Below are 15,699 nucleotides of genomic sequence, written 5' to 3'. Positions count from 1 at the left end.
TATGGCAATGTAATATAACGTAATGTGTATTTATTTAGCGCATTTATCGTGTATGGCCATACACCCAAAACGCTTAACAATCATTGGGGGGTGGTCTCTCCACACTTAACATCCACCAGTGTGCAGCATCCACTTGGCTGATGTGACTGCAGCCATAGAACAACGGCACCAGTGTGCTCATTACATAGCTATTGGAGTGGAGAGACCATGATAGTGCCAATTTGGTGGATGGGGATGATTGGTAGGCCATGATTGGTAAGGGTCGATGGAGGGTGTTTGTCCAGGACACTGGGGTTACACCCCTACTTTTAAGAAGTGCCTTGGGATTTTTAATGACCACAGAGAGTCAGAACCTCAGTTTAACGTCTCATCTAAAAGACAAATTTAACACCAAACATTTAGTCACAAATAAGCTTAGCTAATAGCTTTGATCAGTAATTTTAGCAGTCAAACAATTAATCGTCATTAATTGCACCCAAAATGTTTGTATTTGCTTTATGTATGCAGTGTACTGTATAATAAATTGTATAGAATATGTAAATACAGACCCATAAATGCATGTGTGTATTTATACATCTGCCCCCATTAAATTTTATCAATCGATTTAAGGGCATTATCAGTGATTATCAGCTGATAGATATGGGGCAGTTGGGGCATTCTGCACCTAGTGGTAGGCTCAGAGAGCTGTTATCATCCAACTACATGGTTAGTCAGCTACACTAATAAAGAAGACTTCAGATCTAGATCTCTTTTTACATTAATATGACGGTAGGGGTAGACGTTGATGAAATACAATTATTTGGAAATTTAATGAATAATTTTAATAATTCTAATTAACTTCCGGCTGTAGTAGTATGTAATCTATAGCTGATTAAGCATGTGGATGAATGATAACAGCCATCTGAGCCTACCAGTAGGCGCAGAAGGCCCCTACTGGCCCATATCTATCAGCTGACAACCACTGATAACGCCCATTCAATTGAATGATAACATTCGAATCGGCTGATACATGCATGTTATTTTGTGTCAGTTCATTTTGCCAACATAATAAGCAAGGAAAAATATATTATAATAATCATTTTTTTCCGAGTACATTTAAATTGAAATTAAAAATTCAAAAACATTGCCCAGCACTAGTTGTTTTATAGAAGAGGCTGTAATGAGTCATTTTTTTTTTTAGTCCATTTTTATTTTTTTCTTTAAATTTACTTTTTGGTTGCATACATTATAGTCCAAATGCTCAACATGTTAACCTAATCCATACCATTCCAGTAACGTCATTTAAAGTTAATTTCACCTCATTATCATACGTTAGGTCAACAGTCTGAACTCTTCTTCTTAGACTAATACCGGACACGAGTGAGTCAACTATAGTCAAGAGTCAGTACAAAGCTTATTTCCTTTTGTGTTTGCTTTTACAAATCCCTGCAACGGAAATGAGCTGACCTGTGTTTATTCCCTCTTCTCCCCTGTGTGCTTTGATGTTTTTCTAGGGGTTTTTGAAATGCTTTGGGATTGAAGGGCAATCCAGGGCTTTAAACTTGTTTGGTTTCAGATTCATACACCTTTCAGACCTTTCTTTAGATTTAGAAACATCTTGTAAAAGCTGGATTGAAGAAAATGAGGGTGTGAGGGTCTGTTTTCATTAGGGCTGTCAATTAAACATTAATTTGGTTTGATTTAAAAAAATAACATGAAGAACAAAATTGATTTTATTTACGTACAAAGCTGATTAAATGCAAATAAATTGTCCGCATCTTATCAAATACCTTAAATGTAAATATTACTGAGGGAAATCATTTTCACAGATATATTAGAGTATAAATTTTAATTGATTTCAATATATATATATATACTGTATATATATATATGTGTGTGTGTGTGTGTGTGTGTGTGTGTGTGTGTGTGTGTATATATATATATATATATATATATATATATATATATATAGTATTTATTAGTATTTTGGATTACCTTTTAGATATAGTTTAATTCATTTCAGTAAACAAATACATAAATTAAAAACAAAAATCTTTACATAAAATAATCAAGTCAACCAAATGCTATGCATCAACAGGATTTAATGATTTTTTCTTTAAATTATTATTATTATTTTTTTGGTCAGTTTTATTATATTTATTTTTAATACAATGCGCTCGATACTTTTATAATTACATGTCTTTTTTCTTTCGGGGCATATCTGAATAAATACTAATTTGATTAAACTTTATAACAAAATACATTTTTTTCAAACTGGTAAACTGATTGACAGCCCTAATTTGAACATTAGAATAATGCATATGTCATGTTTTAATGCCATTCTATACAAAATATGAATTGGCAGACAGTTCATGTCCAGAAGACCATCATCCAGTTAATCCAACATCAATATGAAAACACAAACACACGGCAGTGATGGGGGAGTCACAATTTCATCATGACTATATTGATGATCAGAGCATCAGAAAACAACATTTAATAAACAGACAATGTTATCAAATTCACAGAAATGAATTGGTGTATGCTTTAAATTCACAAATTATCCCATGGCCAAGCATCTTACGTGAGTTTTGCAGAAATCAAGGGTTTTAAGGCTAAACACTGCAGGCAATAATGTTTTTTATGCACATAAATTGAGATTATTATTTTTTTTATAATTTTTCTAATGTACAGGGTTGGGTTATGTACAGTTTTATGAGCTTTGGCTTAAAATATATACTTAAAATGACTACTTTTAAAAACTGCTGGCTCAAAATTAGATGACAAAAATGCTCAATGTAAAGTTTGTAAAACAACTATTGAGCAATCAGATAGGAAAGGAGCACTTTACAGCCACACAAACTGTAAAGTACCAAATTGTCCGTTGTAAATTGTCCAGTGTTGCTCTTGCAGTGGCTATTAAATTCATGCAAAATGATATTCAAGCCTAAATAATTTTAATATTATGCAAAGCACAACAGTGGCCTGTTTCCATTCATTATACAGGTCATGGAAATTCTGCTTTTTTTAGTTAGGGATTTTTTATATTTGGCTTAAAGTGGGAGCCCTGAATTTCAAATACATTTAATAATAATAATAATAATAATAATAATAATTCCTTACATTTATATAGCACTTTTCTGTGTTTCTTCAAGTGTTTCTTGTGTCTGTATATTTCAAATAGAATACATATTTATGAATGTTATTTTCTCCAAATAGTTTTGCTGTTTATTTCTGGAATCATGAAGTTAATTGAAAATTTCCAAAATACCCTTTGTTGACACTTAATAATAAACATTTAAAATAAATAAATAAATGAAATAAGAATTTTAAGCCTGTCTTCATATTTTGTTCAGATTTCAGTGCTAGAAATGTATAGAAATTAGCATGTATATAATGAAGAAGTTTAATTTGATTATTTACACAATATATTATTTATAAGTGTGAAATTCTTAATGTACTTAATCAGCTATGAGGTTAACCGTTAGTTGGTTTTTTCATCTGCAGTGTCTTGCCTTAAATCTTGGAGCGAGAGAAGGAATGGCCTGAATCTTTTATTCTGTCTCCGTTGTTGACTTTCCATTGACTTTTGCTCTAGATTTAGCCCCCCTGTGACGCAGTCTTGGGTTACAGTGACCGTATAAGAACAGGCGGATCCACACAACACCTGTCAGCAGAACCCCTGAGTCACACAGCATGTATGGAAATGTGCCTCGTCCCGCTGCCCTGTGTTATTAAGCAGGACATGACATGACTTTGCCTTTCAAGCAGAAGGAGAAACGTGTTGAATGCAGGGAATGAGAAAGGCTTTGTTAAAAGCACTGAAAGCTAGTAATTGTATCGTATTCACTAGTTGTAATTCTGTGGAGAAGGGGAAAAAAGCTTGAGTTTTAAACCTTGCAGTACTTTGAGTTGTCTAACTAACCACTACCTGGGTGAATTAACCATATTTATTATGTATTTTGTTATTTCAAAAGACAATAGTCCGCATATGACCCCTATGAAATCAGAAGTGATATTAAACATCATGTTTATTCAATTTAGAGCTTTTGCTTTGCTTTTTAAAAATGCTGTTTATATACTATATAAATGGGCAATATATTGATTGTCTATATAATTAGGATGACATGCAATTAAACAGGGTTGAAAATCTTTGCAATAACCTATATTTATTTATGGTGGTGGTATAAAATATTCAGTATAGCAGTAGATAAAAATACTTGAAATCATCAGTTGTTGCTTGACACAAAGGACACTGTTTCGTGAACCTATTATGTCTAATGACTGGCTACAGTTAAATCAATAGTTCAACCAATTGCATCAAAACTTAATGCAAAAATATATAAAGGCATCATGAATTTAATCCAGATGGAATCAAATGAATCTCTTGAATCCAAGTGGCCTGACAAAAAAATGTGGTCATATTACGCGATGAGCAGATTTAATTTATCTTGATCGTTTTATTTCATAAATAACCTGAAAGTATTAGTTCACTCAAAAAATGTCAATTCTGTTTTTAATTACTCGCCCTCATGTTGTGTCAATCCCCCGAGACTTTCTTTCATCTTCGTAACACAAATTAAAGCATTTTAGATGAAATCCAAGAGCTCTCTCATCCTCCTCAGATGTCCAAAAAAGAAACCAAAAGCATTGTCAAAGCATTCAGTGTGTTTCAATGTGACTTCAGCGGTTCAACTGTAATCATATGAAGCTCCAAGAACACTTGTAAAAACAACTGTAAAAACCACTTGGTTTGCCTACATTTTCCCTGTCAGATTAGGGTGAGTTTATTATGGGCAATATGACGCCTCCTTGTTGAGCTGCTGACTCTAATTCTCCACTGAGTGGTACGGTACAGTACAGTTCGGTTTGGTACGCTTTTATGGCCGTTTCCACTGTCAAAAAGCGTACCGAACCAAACCGCACCATACCACTTTTTCGGTCAAGTGTCTCCGTCATCTGATCCATTCAGAAAGAAAAGGACAAGCGCGTGAAGAGTGAAGCGCGGAAAAATACACAGGAGCAAAATTGTTTTAGCAACCTGAATCATGAACAAACTGCCATGTTTATCTTTACCTTTTGGACTATTATGAACTGGAAATGTCAAAATGACTCTCTTAACAGAGCTTACATGTGCTGCTGAAGATTACAGACTCAGATCAGATGAGAGGTTTGCGCTCACTGTGGGCTATATTCAATAAGTACTCAAATAAGTACTAAATGTATCATGTGTGTATTTTTTCTGTAATGAATAATATATCAGAGACTGTAAGGGGTTGTATGCGTTCATATATGTTGCATTTATATATTTATTTTATATAATTACAGACGTTACAGTAGGCTATTTTGCACTGTCATTGATCTGCAGTTATAATCAAATCATGTTCATAGAAAAGTTAGTAATAAACATTTATACAGAATTATTTGTGTTTAAAGCATCTGTTTTGTGAGAAGTGCTTCTCATATGATAACTTAACGACTCGTACAGCTTTACTGTAGACAATTTCTCGAGGAGCATGACGTTGACTTAAACTTTGTCATACACCATGCCCACCAAAAGGGTACCCTTTGTGGTGAAAACGCAAGCCTGATAAAGGTACGGACCCGAACCGTACCATGCCATGCCACTCAGTGGAAACAAGCCATAATGGCTGTACGTCCTACTGCCTGTAGTAAATGCACAACCTGACCTGTCAAAGAAGACAAGACAAAGGTGAAGTTTATTGCCTTTTATAAAAATGTTCTTGGAGCTTCAAATGCTTACAGTTGGATGATTGAGTTCACATAGGTTTTGACAATGTTTTTGGTTCCTTTTCTGATTTTTAACATATGATAGTGATGAAGAAGCCTTTATTTGTCACAACACTACATGTTACATGCAGTGACATTGGACTCCACGAACCATAAACAAACATTAAACATTTCAGAGCAAGATAGGTCTGTCATGAGGTACCTTTTTATAGAAAGAGGAAGTAAGCTGCATTAGGGAAAAATAATTTGTCTGGAGGATCAGAGAGGTCTCACGATAATTCTAAAATATCTTCATTTTCTAAAACCATATAAAGTGGTCGTTCTACTTCAGAAAAACTACTTTTTTGTTCTTCAATTGAGGGCAAAAAAAGTTTGAACTGAGCAATGCTGAGTAACGGTATATTCTATTCAAACAGAAAAAAGTGGGACCAAGATGGACAAGAACATACTGATTCTGCTCAATTAATCAAATATGGACCAGAGAATTTTACAGAACTGTAAAAATAATTATTACCAAAACAAAAACATTCTGAACATGTACATTAATAAAAACATTTTTAGAATGGTTTGAGTCTATTATTATAAATAAGAAGGCTGCTGAAATTCTAATATAATTACAAAAAATAAATAAATAGTGCGTGCTGCAGTAATTGGAGGCATCAAATGGCATCGCCACTTTGTGCAAACTCTAAGAAAAGATGCGACAATGTGGGCTTCCTTTCTGCTGTGTAACCCCTTTAAAATCTCTCTGCGACTGGTCACACAGGTGCGGATATATCCGTACCAACTATGCTACCCCTCTACAGTGTATTCATGTGGCTAGTGGTATTGTTTTAGATGTTGTTCTCCTGTCTGACCCCCTGGGAATGAGAAATAAATCACACGTCAAAAAAAAAAAAAGTTCCCAAACAAACCTGCATATTTCGAAATCGCCACAGACCAATGGCAGCTTTGGTGTGCTGTTTCAAACAGCCAAAACAAATTCAAAATATACTTAGTTTAAAATTACTTCATTTCAGTTTGTTCCACGGTTTGGTTTGAAGTATACCGGAGCCCTTAATGTATCATCATGAGCCACTGGTATTAAATTTGTTTTGCCTTTTATACATTTATTTTTGCAAACAAAAGCCACCTACTTCTTTAATGCCCTGAGGGTAAGAGAATTAATGGCTAATTTTTCATTTGGGGTGAACTATCCCTTTAATAAAAGCTGATTTTTTTCAGTGCCACATAGCCACATCTGAGGCATACTATCTGTTTACTGTAAAAACAGTTGTTTGAACACTTTAATATGCACCAGTGTATTTTCTTGCTTTAAAATAAGATCAAAGCCGCACACTAAACCATGCTTGTGATTTCATGGGGTCTTTAAAGAAATGATTATTGCAAGAATAACAAAATACATTCTGGCAAATATTATACCCCTAGCTCCCCCCTGAGTAATCAAATCCAGTTTGTACTGTTTACTGTAGCTAACTCTGTGATTTGGCCTGTGCTGTGGCTGCAGGTGGGCTCGGTGGTGGCGGTGGGCTGGATCCGCTCCAGGAAGGCCGTGGACTGGCGTCTCTTCAGAAACATCTTCCTGGCCTGGTTCGTCACCGTTCCTGTAGCAGGCCTGTTCAGCGCCGCTGTCATGGCCTTGTTCGTCTATGGCATCCTGCCTTACGTTTGAGAAGGAGAATTTGGGATATGAGAGAGAGGTATAGGAAGGTAATGGCGAAAAGATAAAACAGAGACGGAAAAAAAATATATATACGTCAATATAAAAGCCAGAAAGTGAAGAGAGAGAGAGTTTTTAAATGCTGCCTGGAAAAAGCATCCAGAATCCTTTGACTTAAATATCCTTAATCTTTGTCAAGAGTATTTATTTCCATTTCATTTTTACTATCGTTTCTGTTGAAATGTTACCATAAAGCGTAAGATATTTGACTCAGTGATATCAAAAGGTACAAAAACACACTAAACAGTATCTGTGGGTCCTACAGCTTCAAGGGAGTAAACAGAGCTGCACATACAAATACAGTGCATTTATAACTTACAATTGCCAATCACTGGCGCAATTCCCAGTATATCAGTGCAAAATCCAGTCTCCTAGGCCTCTAAATGCTTGTGGAGTGTTATAAACCTAAACATATCGCTAATTCCGTTTGCTGAAAAGTCAAACTTCTGTCGAAATGACACTGAAAGCGTCCTGCTGTTCAATACTTTAGCTAAAAAAGAAAATCATACCTCAGCTAACCCACTATGCCACACAAAAGACGAAACTGTGCTATCTCATAACGTTACATGAGTCATTTTTCTAGTGGTCATAAATCCCTGTTCTTTCATCGTCATATTTATTTTTCTGGATATGTTATCATTCATACCTTTAAAAAAAATACATAACACAAGGTGTGAAGATGAAATCATGTTTTGACTACGTATGCTACTTTAATTTCTACTGTGTGTATATGTATATATATTCGACTTTGAGTTTTCGGACTTATTCTGAGGTCTTCTAATGTTACGTTTAAGGAGGTTTTGGTAGTTGCATGAAACGGATGCTCTTCCAAGCATATCGAAATGATCAAATATTTTTAAATTTACTTTATGACAAGACGCTACGTTCATAATCCTTATCATTGACTCCCTTTTAAGGTATCGGTGGATATTATTGTTTAAAGACATAAAAAAGGAACATATCTGAGGTATTTTAAAATAAAAAATCGATACACATCAATGAATCAACCTGATTTTTATGAAAAATAAATAGCCAAAGATGATTATGTTTGAGTGGAATTGCCATACTCCTTGACAGTGTTTTTAATAACAACCTAAATGATGTGCAGAGTATATAAAGGATGCTAGAAGCTCAGTTTTAGCGTATATTGTTATTAGAGCCCATGATGCCAATTCTTAAAAAAAACAAACCTGTATGTGCAGAGACAGCCAAAATCCCACATCAGCCAGCACAAACGTATAAGAAATATCCACATATATGATGTTTTGGAGTAAACGCCGGCCTGGTCAATCTCATATCAGCATCCGATTACTTGAGTCAACCTCGCTGATAAATCGATTAATGTTATCAGAAGAGGAATTAGTTGAACATCAGGTCAATATGTGATTCAGTGGTGCGAATGAGTCAAGAAATGAAAGGTCAGTATGTAATGATCTATTTGTGGCACAAGAAACCAAAAAAATCTCATGAATTCAGTCCAAAAAATACAAAAGAAAGATTAAATGACCATGTTTTATCAGGTGAAGCAGGCTTTATCAATACGTTCAGCCTTGTCACCAGATTTGGAAACTGTACAAACGTGTGGCTTTTGAACCAATGCAAAGTGTTGCTGTTTCTTCTTCTTTTATTATTATTTTTTAGTGTATTACTTTTTCATCAAGAACAAATCTATGCTTAATATGGCCATTTGCCTTGTAATGTTGTGCTTTACTGTTTGTTGGATACAGTAACTTCAGTACTGTGGTGTTTACATTGTAATCATATTGTAGAATAACTCATTGCAGTTGCCTAAAAAAACAACAACTACAAAATATGCCAATCAACTAACTATTAATCACAAAATTAATATGAAATAACCAGGCGTCGTGCAAAGGTGTTTCATGTCAGTTTGTGTTTTTAGCAGTGTGAACCTTCATGATCCTGTGTTACGTCGCACTGCTGTTATGTAGTTACACAACTTTACATGGTGGATATGATTCAAAAAAAGAAATGAATAGATATATAAATTTCATTAAACTATATTTTTCTACATATATAAGTTCTACCTGGGTGGCGAGTTCTCACGCGGAGAGGCTCCTGAATGCTATTGTAAGGAAATTCGGTGCTAAAAACCACTGAATTTCTTTTTTCCTTAAAGATCTGAACTGTTCTAGCAGAGGTTGGGGATGTGGATTGGTTCCATAAATCCATTGTTGTTCTTTTTCCTTGCCCAGGGATGTCTCTCCTTTTGTGTGTGAGAGAGAAGAGAGAGGTTGCGAGTTGTTAAAATTCAACAAGTTTTTCATGATTGTTTTTTTGGACAAGTAAGGTTGAATAACTTTGTAATTTTGTTTCCCTGAAATGCAATACTAAGCAGCCAGACTGTGGTCAATCGCACCTTCACCAGCAGCGGCGACACCAATGTTTAGAGTCTGTGGAAGCTTGCTACCGACACGGAATAAAATTGAGGAAATGCAACTATTATTTGGTCGTTTTGCTTTACAGGTTTGACTGAACTCAAAATCGCTAGTTTTCACTGAACATTTTAAAAGTAAAGAAGTCTGAATAGTGTCTAAAAAAAGACCTAAATGATTGTGAGTTTATATGCAGTAATTTGTATAATTTTTAATACGATCTTGTACGTAAATTTGCGACGATTAAATTGTAAATGTGAAATGATTCAATCCTGAATAGCAAAGAATTGAGTTTATATTTTGCTGTTCTGTTTTTTTTTTTCTCATAACTACAAGATATAAACATTTCTGCGAGGAAAACGTTTAAATTTCAAGATCAAAATGACAAAAAAACAAGAAAGTTATTTTAAAAAATTCAAAAAATTCAAGCTTATGTCCAGCAATTCAGAACTAAGAATAGCAAGAGTTTATATAGAAATAGACCAATAAAGTCTGAATAGCAAGGAATAAAAATAGTTTCTATTTCATGGTTCAGATTGTGTTTTTTTTTGTCTTAGATTTCTGAGTCAAAATGACTAGAAACAATTTGTTATTCTCAAGTCAAAATTCTAGTTTTTTTTTCTTTCTTTTTTTTTTTTAATTTTCAAGACCAATAGATTCTGAATAGCAAGAAAAAAAAGAGTTTATATTTTGTAGTTGAGATGGATTTTCTGCAAGATACAAGGTGACTTTTCTGAGAGAAAAATAGTCAGAATTTCAAGATGTGAACCCATTATGTGATTAAACTCAAAACAACAAGGAAAAAGCTGGAATTAAAGAACTCAAAATTGCTTGTTAAAAAAATTAATGCAGATTTGTGAGTCAGAATTGTTAAACGACAAAAAACTATTTAAAGTTATTAAAATTCTCAACTGTCTAAATTAATAACTAAGTATAGCAAGATTTTATTTAGAAACTTGAGAATAAAATTGCAGAATTGCAAGGAAAAAAATCTTCTATTTTAAGTTTCTATTTTGTTGTTCAGATTGTGTTTCTGAGAACTGCAATAAAATGACATTTCTGAGAAAAAAATAGATGTGAACCCATTTTGTGATCAAAATGAAAACAACAAAGAAAAAGTTGGAATTAATGACCTCAAAATTGCTAGTTTGTAATGCAACATAAAAACGAATGCAGAATTGTGAGTCAGAAATACTAAACGAGTAAATTCTGAATAGCAAGGAATAAATAATTTTGACTTTATATTTTGCAGTTCAAATAGTTTTTTCTCAGGTTTGCAAAAATTTATAAACATTTATGAGAGGAAAATATTGGATTTCAAGATGTGATTAAACTCAAAATGACAAGAAACTACACATTTTCGCAATTCTCAAAATCAAAAATTCTATTTTTGTTGTATTTTTATTTGACAATTTTTAAATAATAAAAAAAAATCCATTTGAAATCCAAAAATGTTTGTCCAGCATTTCATAACTAACCATAACTATTTTATACAGAAAATCAGAATTGCAAGACAGTAAAGTCTGAAAAGCAAGTTCTTTTGTAGTTAGTTTGTAGACTTGCTGAGAACTGCAAAATATAAACATATACAACAGACTTTTTGAGAAAAAAAGGTCCAAATTTGAAGATGTGAACCCATTTTGTGATTAATTTCAAAACAAAAAGGAAAAAGTTGAACTCAAAATTGCTAGTTATTCATTTTAAAAGGGTCATTTTTGAGTTAGAAATGCTAAACCAATCAGTTCTGAATTGTAAAAAAATTATTCTGACTTTATATTTTGCAGTTCAAATAGTTTTTCTCAAAACTCCAAGATATAAACTGACATTTGTGAGAAAAGATTTCTGAGAGCTGTTGAGCCTATTTTGTGATTAATCTCAAGTTTGTATTCAGCCGTTACATTTTCCCCTTCAGAATTGCAATATATAAACTTGGAAATGTCTAATGTTGACATTATACCTTCTTTTTATTCTGAGAAGTAACAATCGTGAGATTAAACTGAGCATATTTAAACTTAAAATTGTAAAGGTAAAAATGCCATTCCATTAGACACCATTACATTATTATTATTATATTATTATTCTGTGGCTGCAACAAGCTTCCATAAGAGTCAGACGGGGCACAGCAAGATCAAGTAAAACCTTTTTTCTAACCTGCATGCGATACTTTGCATCAAACTAGAGATATAATCTGCCTTTCTTCTATGAATTGGTTTGTTTTATAGCAGCACACCAGCAAAATATTTCACATGCGCAGTAGAAAAAAAATATGCAAGTACAGTATGTCAATGCAGACGCTCAACCAACAAACATGCACACTCAGATTACTCCAACCAAAATTCAACATGGAACAAACAACTAAACACTGGGCTGCTGTAGTTTGGCCGTAGAGAGTTATGACTTCCATATTGAAAGAATGGCACATTAACCGCCGGTTTAGATCTAAAACACCGGTGTCATTCTGAGATGCACATGCTGTGATTGGACAAATCGGACTTGTGCAAACAGAATCATCCATATCCACATCCAGTGTGTTGATAAAAGGTTTCATAACTGTTCCTGGCAGCCTAGTGACATTCTCCTGTAGTGTGCTAATATGGTTTCTAAGTTTCCATGCTCTTATCTGCACTTGAAAATAGAATGTAGCCCAATCCTCTGCTGATTGCCTGCTGCGTGTCGTCTCTAATGCCATGATGTGAATGCTATGCTGTTTTACTGTCTGGTATCATCTGAAAGACAGGGCTTTAGATTTAACAAACAACCCCCCTCCTATCCGCATATGTACTGTATTGCTGTTTTCTTTCTTTTTTGGAACTTTTTTTGTGAAAAGTTGTCTGCATTTGAACTAATTAAATTATGGGAATTAAAATTACAAAGAATAACAAGATCTGATCTCCTGTTGTGATTTGGGGATTGATGTTTAAGTGTTGAAGTGTGTGTTTTTAATGATCAGTGTGACCCCACCGGTCCAATGCCACCCAACACGCTCCGAGCTGGGATTGAACCGGTGACCTTCTGCATGGGAGTCGGTTGCTCTAACAAGGAGGCTAAAGACCATTGCCTCTTGCGTCTGAACAGCTTTAGAGGTCAGAGGAGTGAGGTCTACCTGCACAGCACTCAGTAGCTGGCCTCTGTTACACCAGCTTGATGTAGACTGACATATTGTAGATTCTGTGTACACCTGCAATTAAAGGAAGAGCTTTTTTTTTTTAAATACAATTTTCTCACTATCTACTCACATAAGTTGAATTCTGTTGAATGTTGAGAGAAAAAACAAACAAAACAAAAATCAAACCAGAAATCTTGTGAATAAATTACTGTTTCCATGTAATGATTCAAAGGAAGCTAAATAGTCTCTTCCTGAAAAACTAGCTCAAGATATCAAAAAGAGAAATGAACATTGCTGTGCTAGGAGAAGCCACTGTGAGCTTTCTTATGTTTACAATAAATAACTCGTGCCTCAAAAGGTGAAGGTGAAACGAAATGAACATGTGCTGACTTGGAGGTGCAGAACTGCTCTTTTGGACCAGAGAACTAGACCGTTCTGGGAGGTGATTACACTGAAGCACTCTGATGTTTGGTTGAGGGATTTTAGAATGAGAAGAACTTTAATGTGTTTGTCTATTAATCCCACTGCACCCATTTTAATTTTCTAAAAGTAAACTGACATGACTTTATAGATGTGGATTCTGAAATGTATTTTGTAAATGTGTTTTTATTGTAGTTTATCCTACTCGTTTTTTGCGCATAATTTATGTACATTTTTCACACAAAAAAATAATGATTATTATATTTATATATATATATTTTTTTTTTTTTCTCCACACTGGTGGAAAGTCTCTTCCCATCTTAATAGGACAGAACATTCATTTTTACAAAAGACAAATTTTAGCTTAATTTTTAGTTTAGCTTTGCATATATCATTGAATTAGATCAGACCATTAGCAAATTGCTCAAAAAAAAAAAAAAAACTTTTAAAGAGATAATTTCCTGTTTAAAGTGTAACTTTTAGCTGGTTTCATTGTGACTGGCGGAAAATGAAAAGTTGTGATTGTGATGTGGTTACAATCTTTGGTCACTTTGTTTTGATGGTTTGTTTGTTGAATTTAAGTTAGATTGCATCTACATGCTAACTAATTCTCATTTGATTATAAGTAGACTGTTAGCTTTGGGGTAGGGTTGGCGTAAGTTGACATGTATTTGTAAAGTTTCTAATAGTCAGTTAAGTGTTAAAGAAGCAGAATCAACAGATATTAAGCAGACAGTTTACTAATACTTAAATGGACCATCAAGTGTTACCGGAACTTTACACTTATTCCTGTATAATACTGGGAAAAGGAACACTGTTACTAGTTACCCAGCAAGGGACTATTTTCAGGCACTGCATGCTATTATTGCACCTGCTGCAGCAGTGGTATAGCAGCGAAGTATCTTAATTATTACGCTAATTGAGTGTGTAGTTTATAAACATTCATTTTCTTTTTGGCTTAGTCCAGAGGGGTGAAACTCAGTTCCAAAAGGGCCGAAGCCCTGCACAGTTTAGTTCCAGCCCTGCTCCAACACACTTTCCTGTAGGTTTCAAACAAGCCTGAAGGACTCGATTAGTTTGATCAGGTGTGTTTAATTAGGGTTGGAACTAAACTGTGCAGAGCTGCGGCCCTTTTGGAACTGAGTTTGACACCTGTGGCTTAGTCCCTTTACCACAGTCGAATGAACCGCCAACTTATCCAGCATATTTTTATGCAACAGATGCCCTTCCAGCTGCAACCCAGTACTGCAAAACACACATACATTCTCATTCACTCACTCACTCACTCACTCACACAAACACTACAGTCAATTTAGCTTACCCAATTCATCTATAGTGCATGTCTTTGGACTGTGGGGGAAACCCATGTGAACACATGGAGAACATGCAAACTCCACACAGAAATGCCAACTGAACCAGCTGGGGCTCAAACCAGTGGTCTTCTTGCTGTGAGGCGACAGTGCTACCCACTATGTGACCGTGTCGCGAGTTTAAAGCCATATTGCCTGAAAAAGTAGCAACTTTTAATTTTTCATCTGTCTTCATGCACAAAGTAACTAGAGAAGAGTCCAGCTTTACCCTCCGAGACATCACATTTGAACTTTTATGTTTTATATTTTGTAACAGACATACAGGGACTTCCTGCAACTGTTTGGCAGCATATGAAATGTCCCAAACACTATTTTAACTGTCCCTAATGGGCAAAAAATGTTTTTACTGATAGTTCAAAAAAAAAAATGTGTGTGTGTTCAAGACAGAAATAAAGTTTTTAAATTACACAAATTCAGACCATGAGTCCACATAAATGGACATTATTTTTCTCTAAAAGTACATCATATCAAAAGATGGTACTCAGGTTTTATTCTAAATAGGGATCAATAAACCAAAATAGCAAAGAGAAATAAAAATGCATGTAAAAAAACAGCTTGGGTCTTAAGAGGTATAGGAAAATGATTTGGTTGTTTTTGAGTGAGATGCTAATGGTCTAATCCGATTCAATGATTTATGCTAAGCTAAGCTTAAAGTGCTCCCGCTAGACCAGACATCGTGTGAATGGATTAAAGAATGATAAAATTCAACTGTTGAAGTAGGTGACATGTAAAAAGAGCCCATTTCCAAAGGAAAAAAAAAAAAAAGTGGTGTTCCTTTAAGTCACAGGTGTCAAACTCGGTTCCTGGAGGGCCGCAGCTCTGCACAGTTTAGATCCACCCCTAATTAAACACACCTGATCAAACTAATTGAGTTATTCAGGCTTGTTTGAAACCTACAGGTAGATGTGAGCAGGGTTGGAACTAAACTGTATAGAGTTGCGGCCCTCCAGGAACTGAGTT

At 34.6% G+C, this 15,699-nt stretch overlaps 1 protein-coding gene across 12 annotated transcripts in view; it reads left to right on the top strand.

Annotated features, from left to right (window-relative positions):
• Positions 1–12,727, top strand: part of slc20a2 (solute carrier family 20 member 2) — a 117,617-nt gene extending 104,890 nt beyond the window's left edge. For all 12 annotated transcript variants that reach the window (NM_001442378.1, NM_001442379.1, NM_001442380.1 and 9 more), the window contains 1 exon segment: positions 7,238–12,727. In NM_001442378.1, the coding sequence (NP_001429307.1) occupies positions 7,238–7,402 (165 nt within the window). In that variant the 3' untranslated portion in view covers positions 7,403–12,727.
• Positions 12,728–15,699: the final 2,972 nt, after the last annotated feature.

This window comes from Danio rerio, chromosome 8 (assembly GCF_052040795.2).
Source record: "Danio rerio strain M-AB ecotype USA chromosome 8, GRCz13ab, whole genome shotgun sequence".
NCBI lineage: Eukaryota > Metazoa > Chordata > Actinopteri > Cypriniformes > Danionidae > Danio > Danio rerio.
Note: the sequence above shows the minus strand (reverse complement) of the source record. Positions and strands in the feature narration are given on the sequence as shown.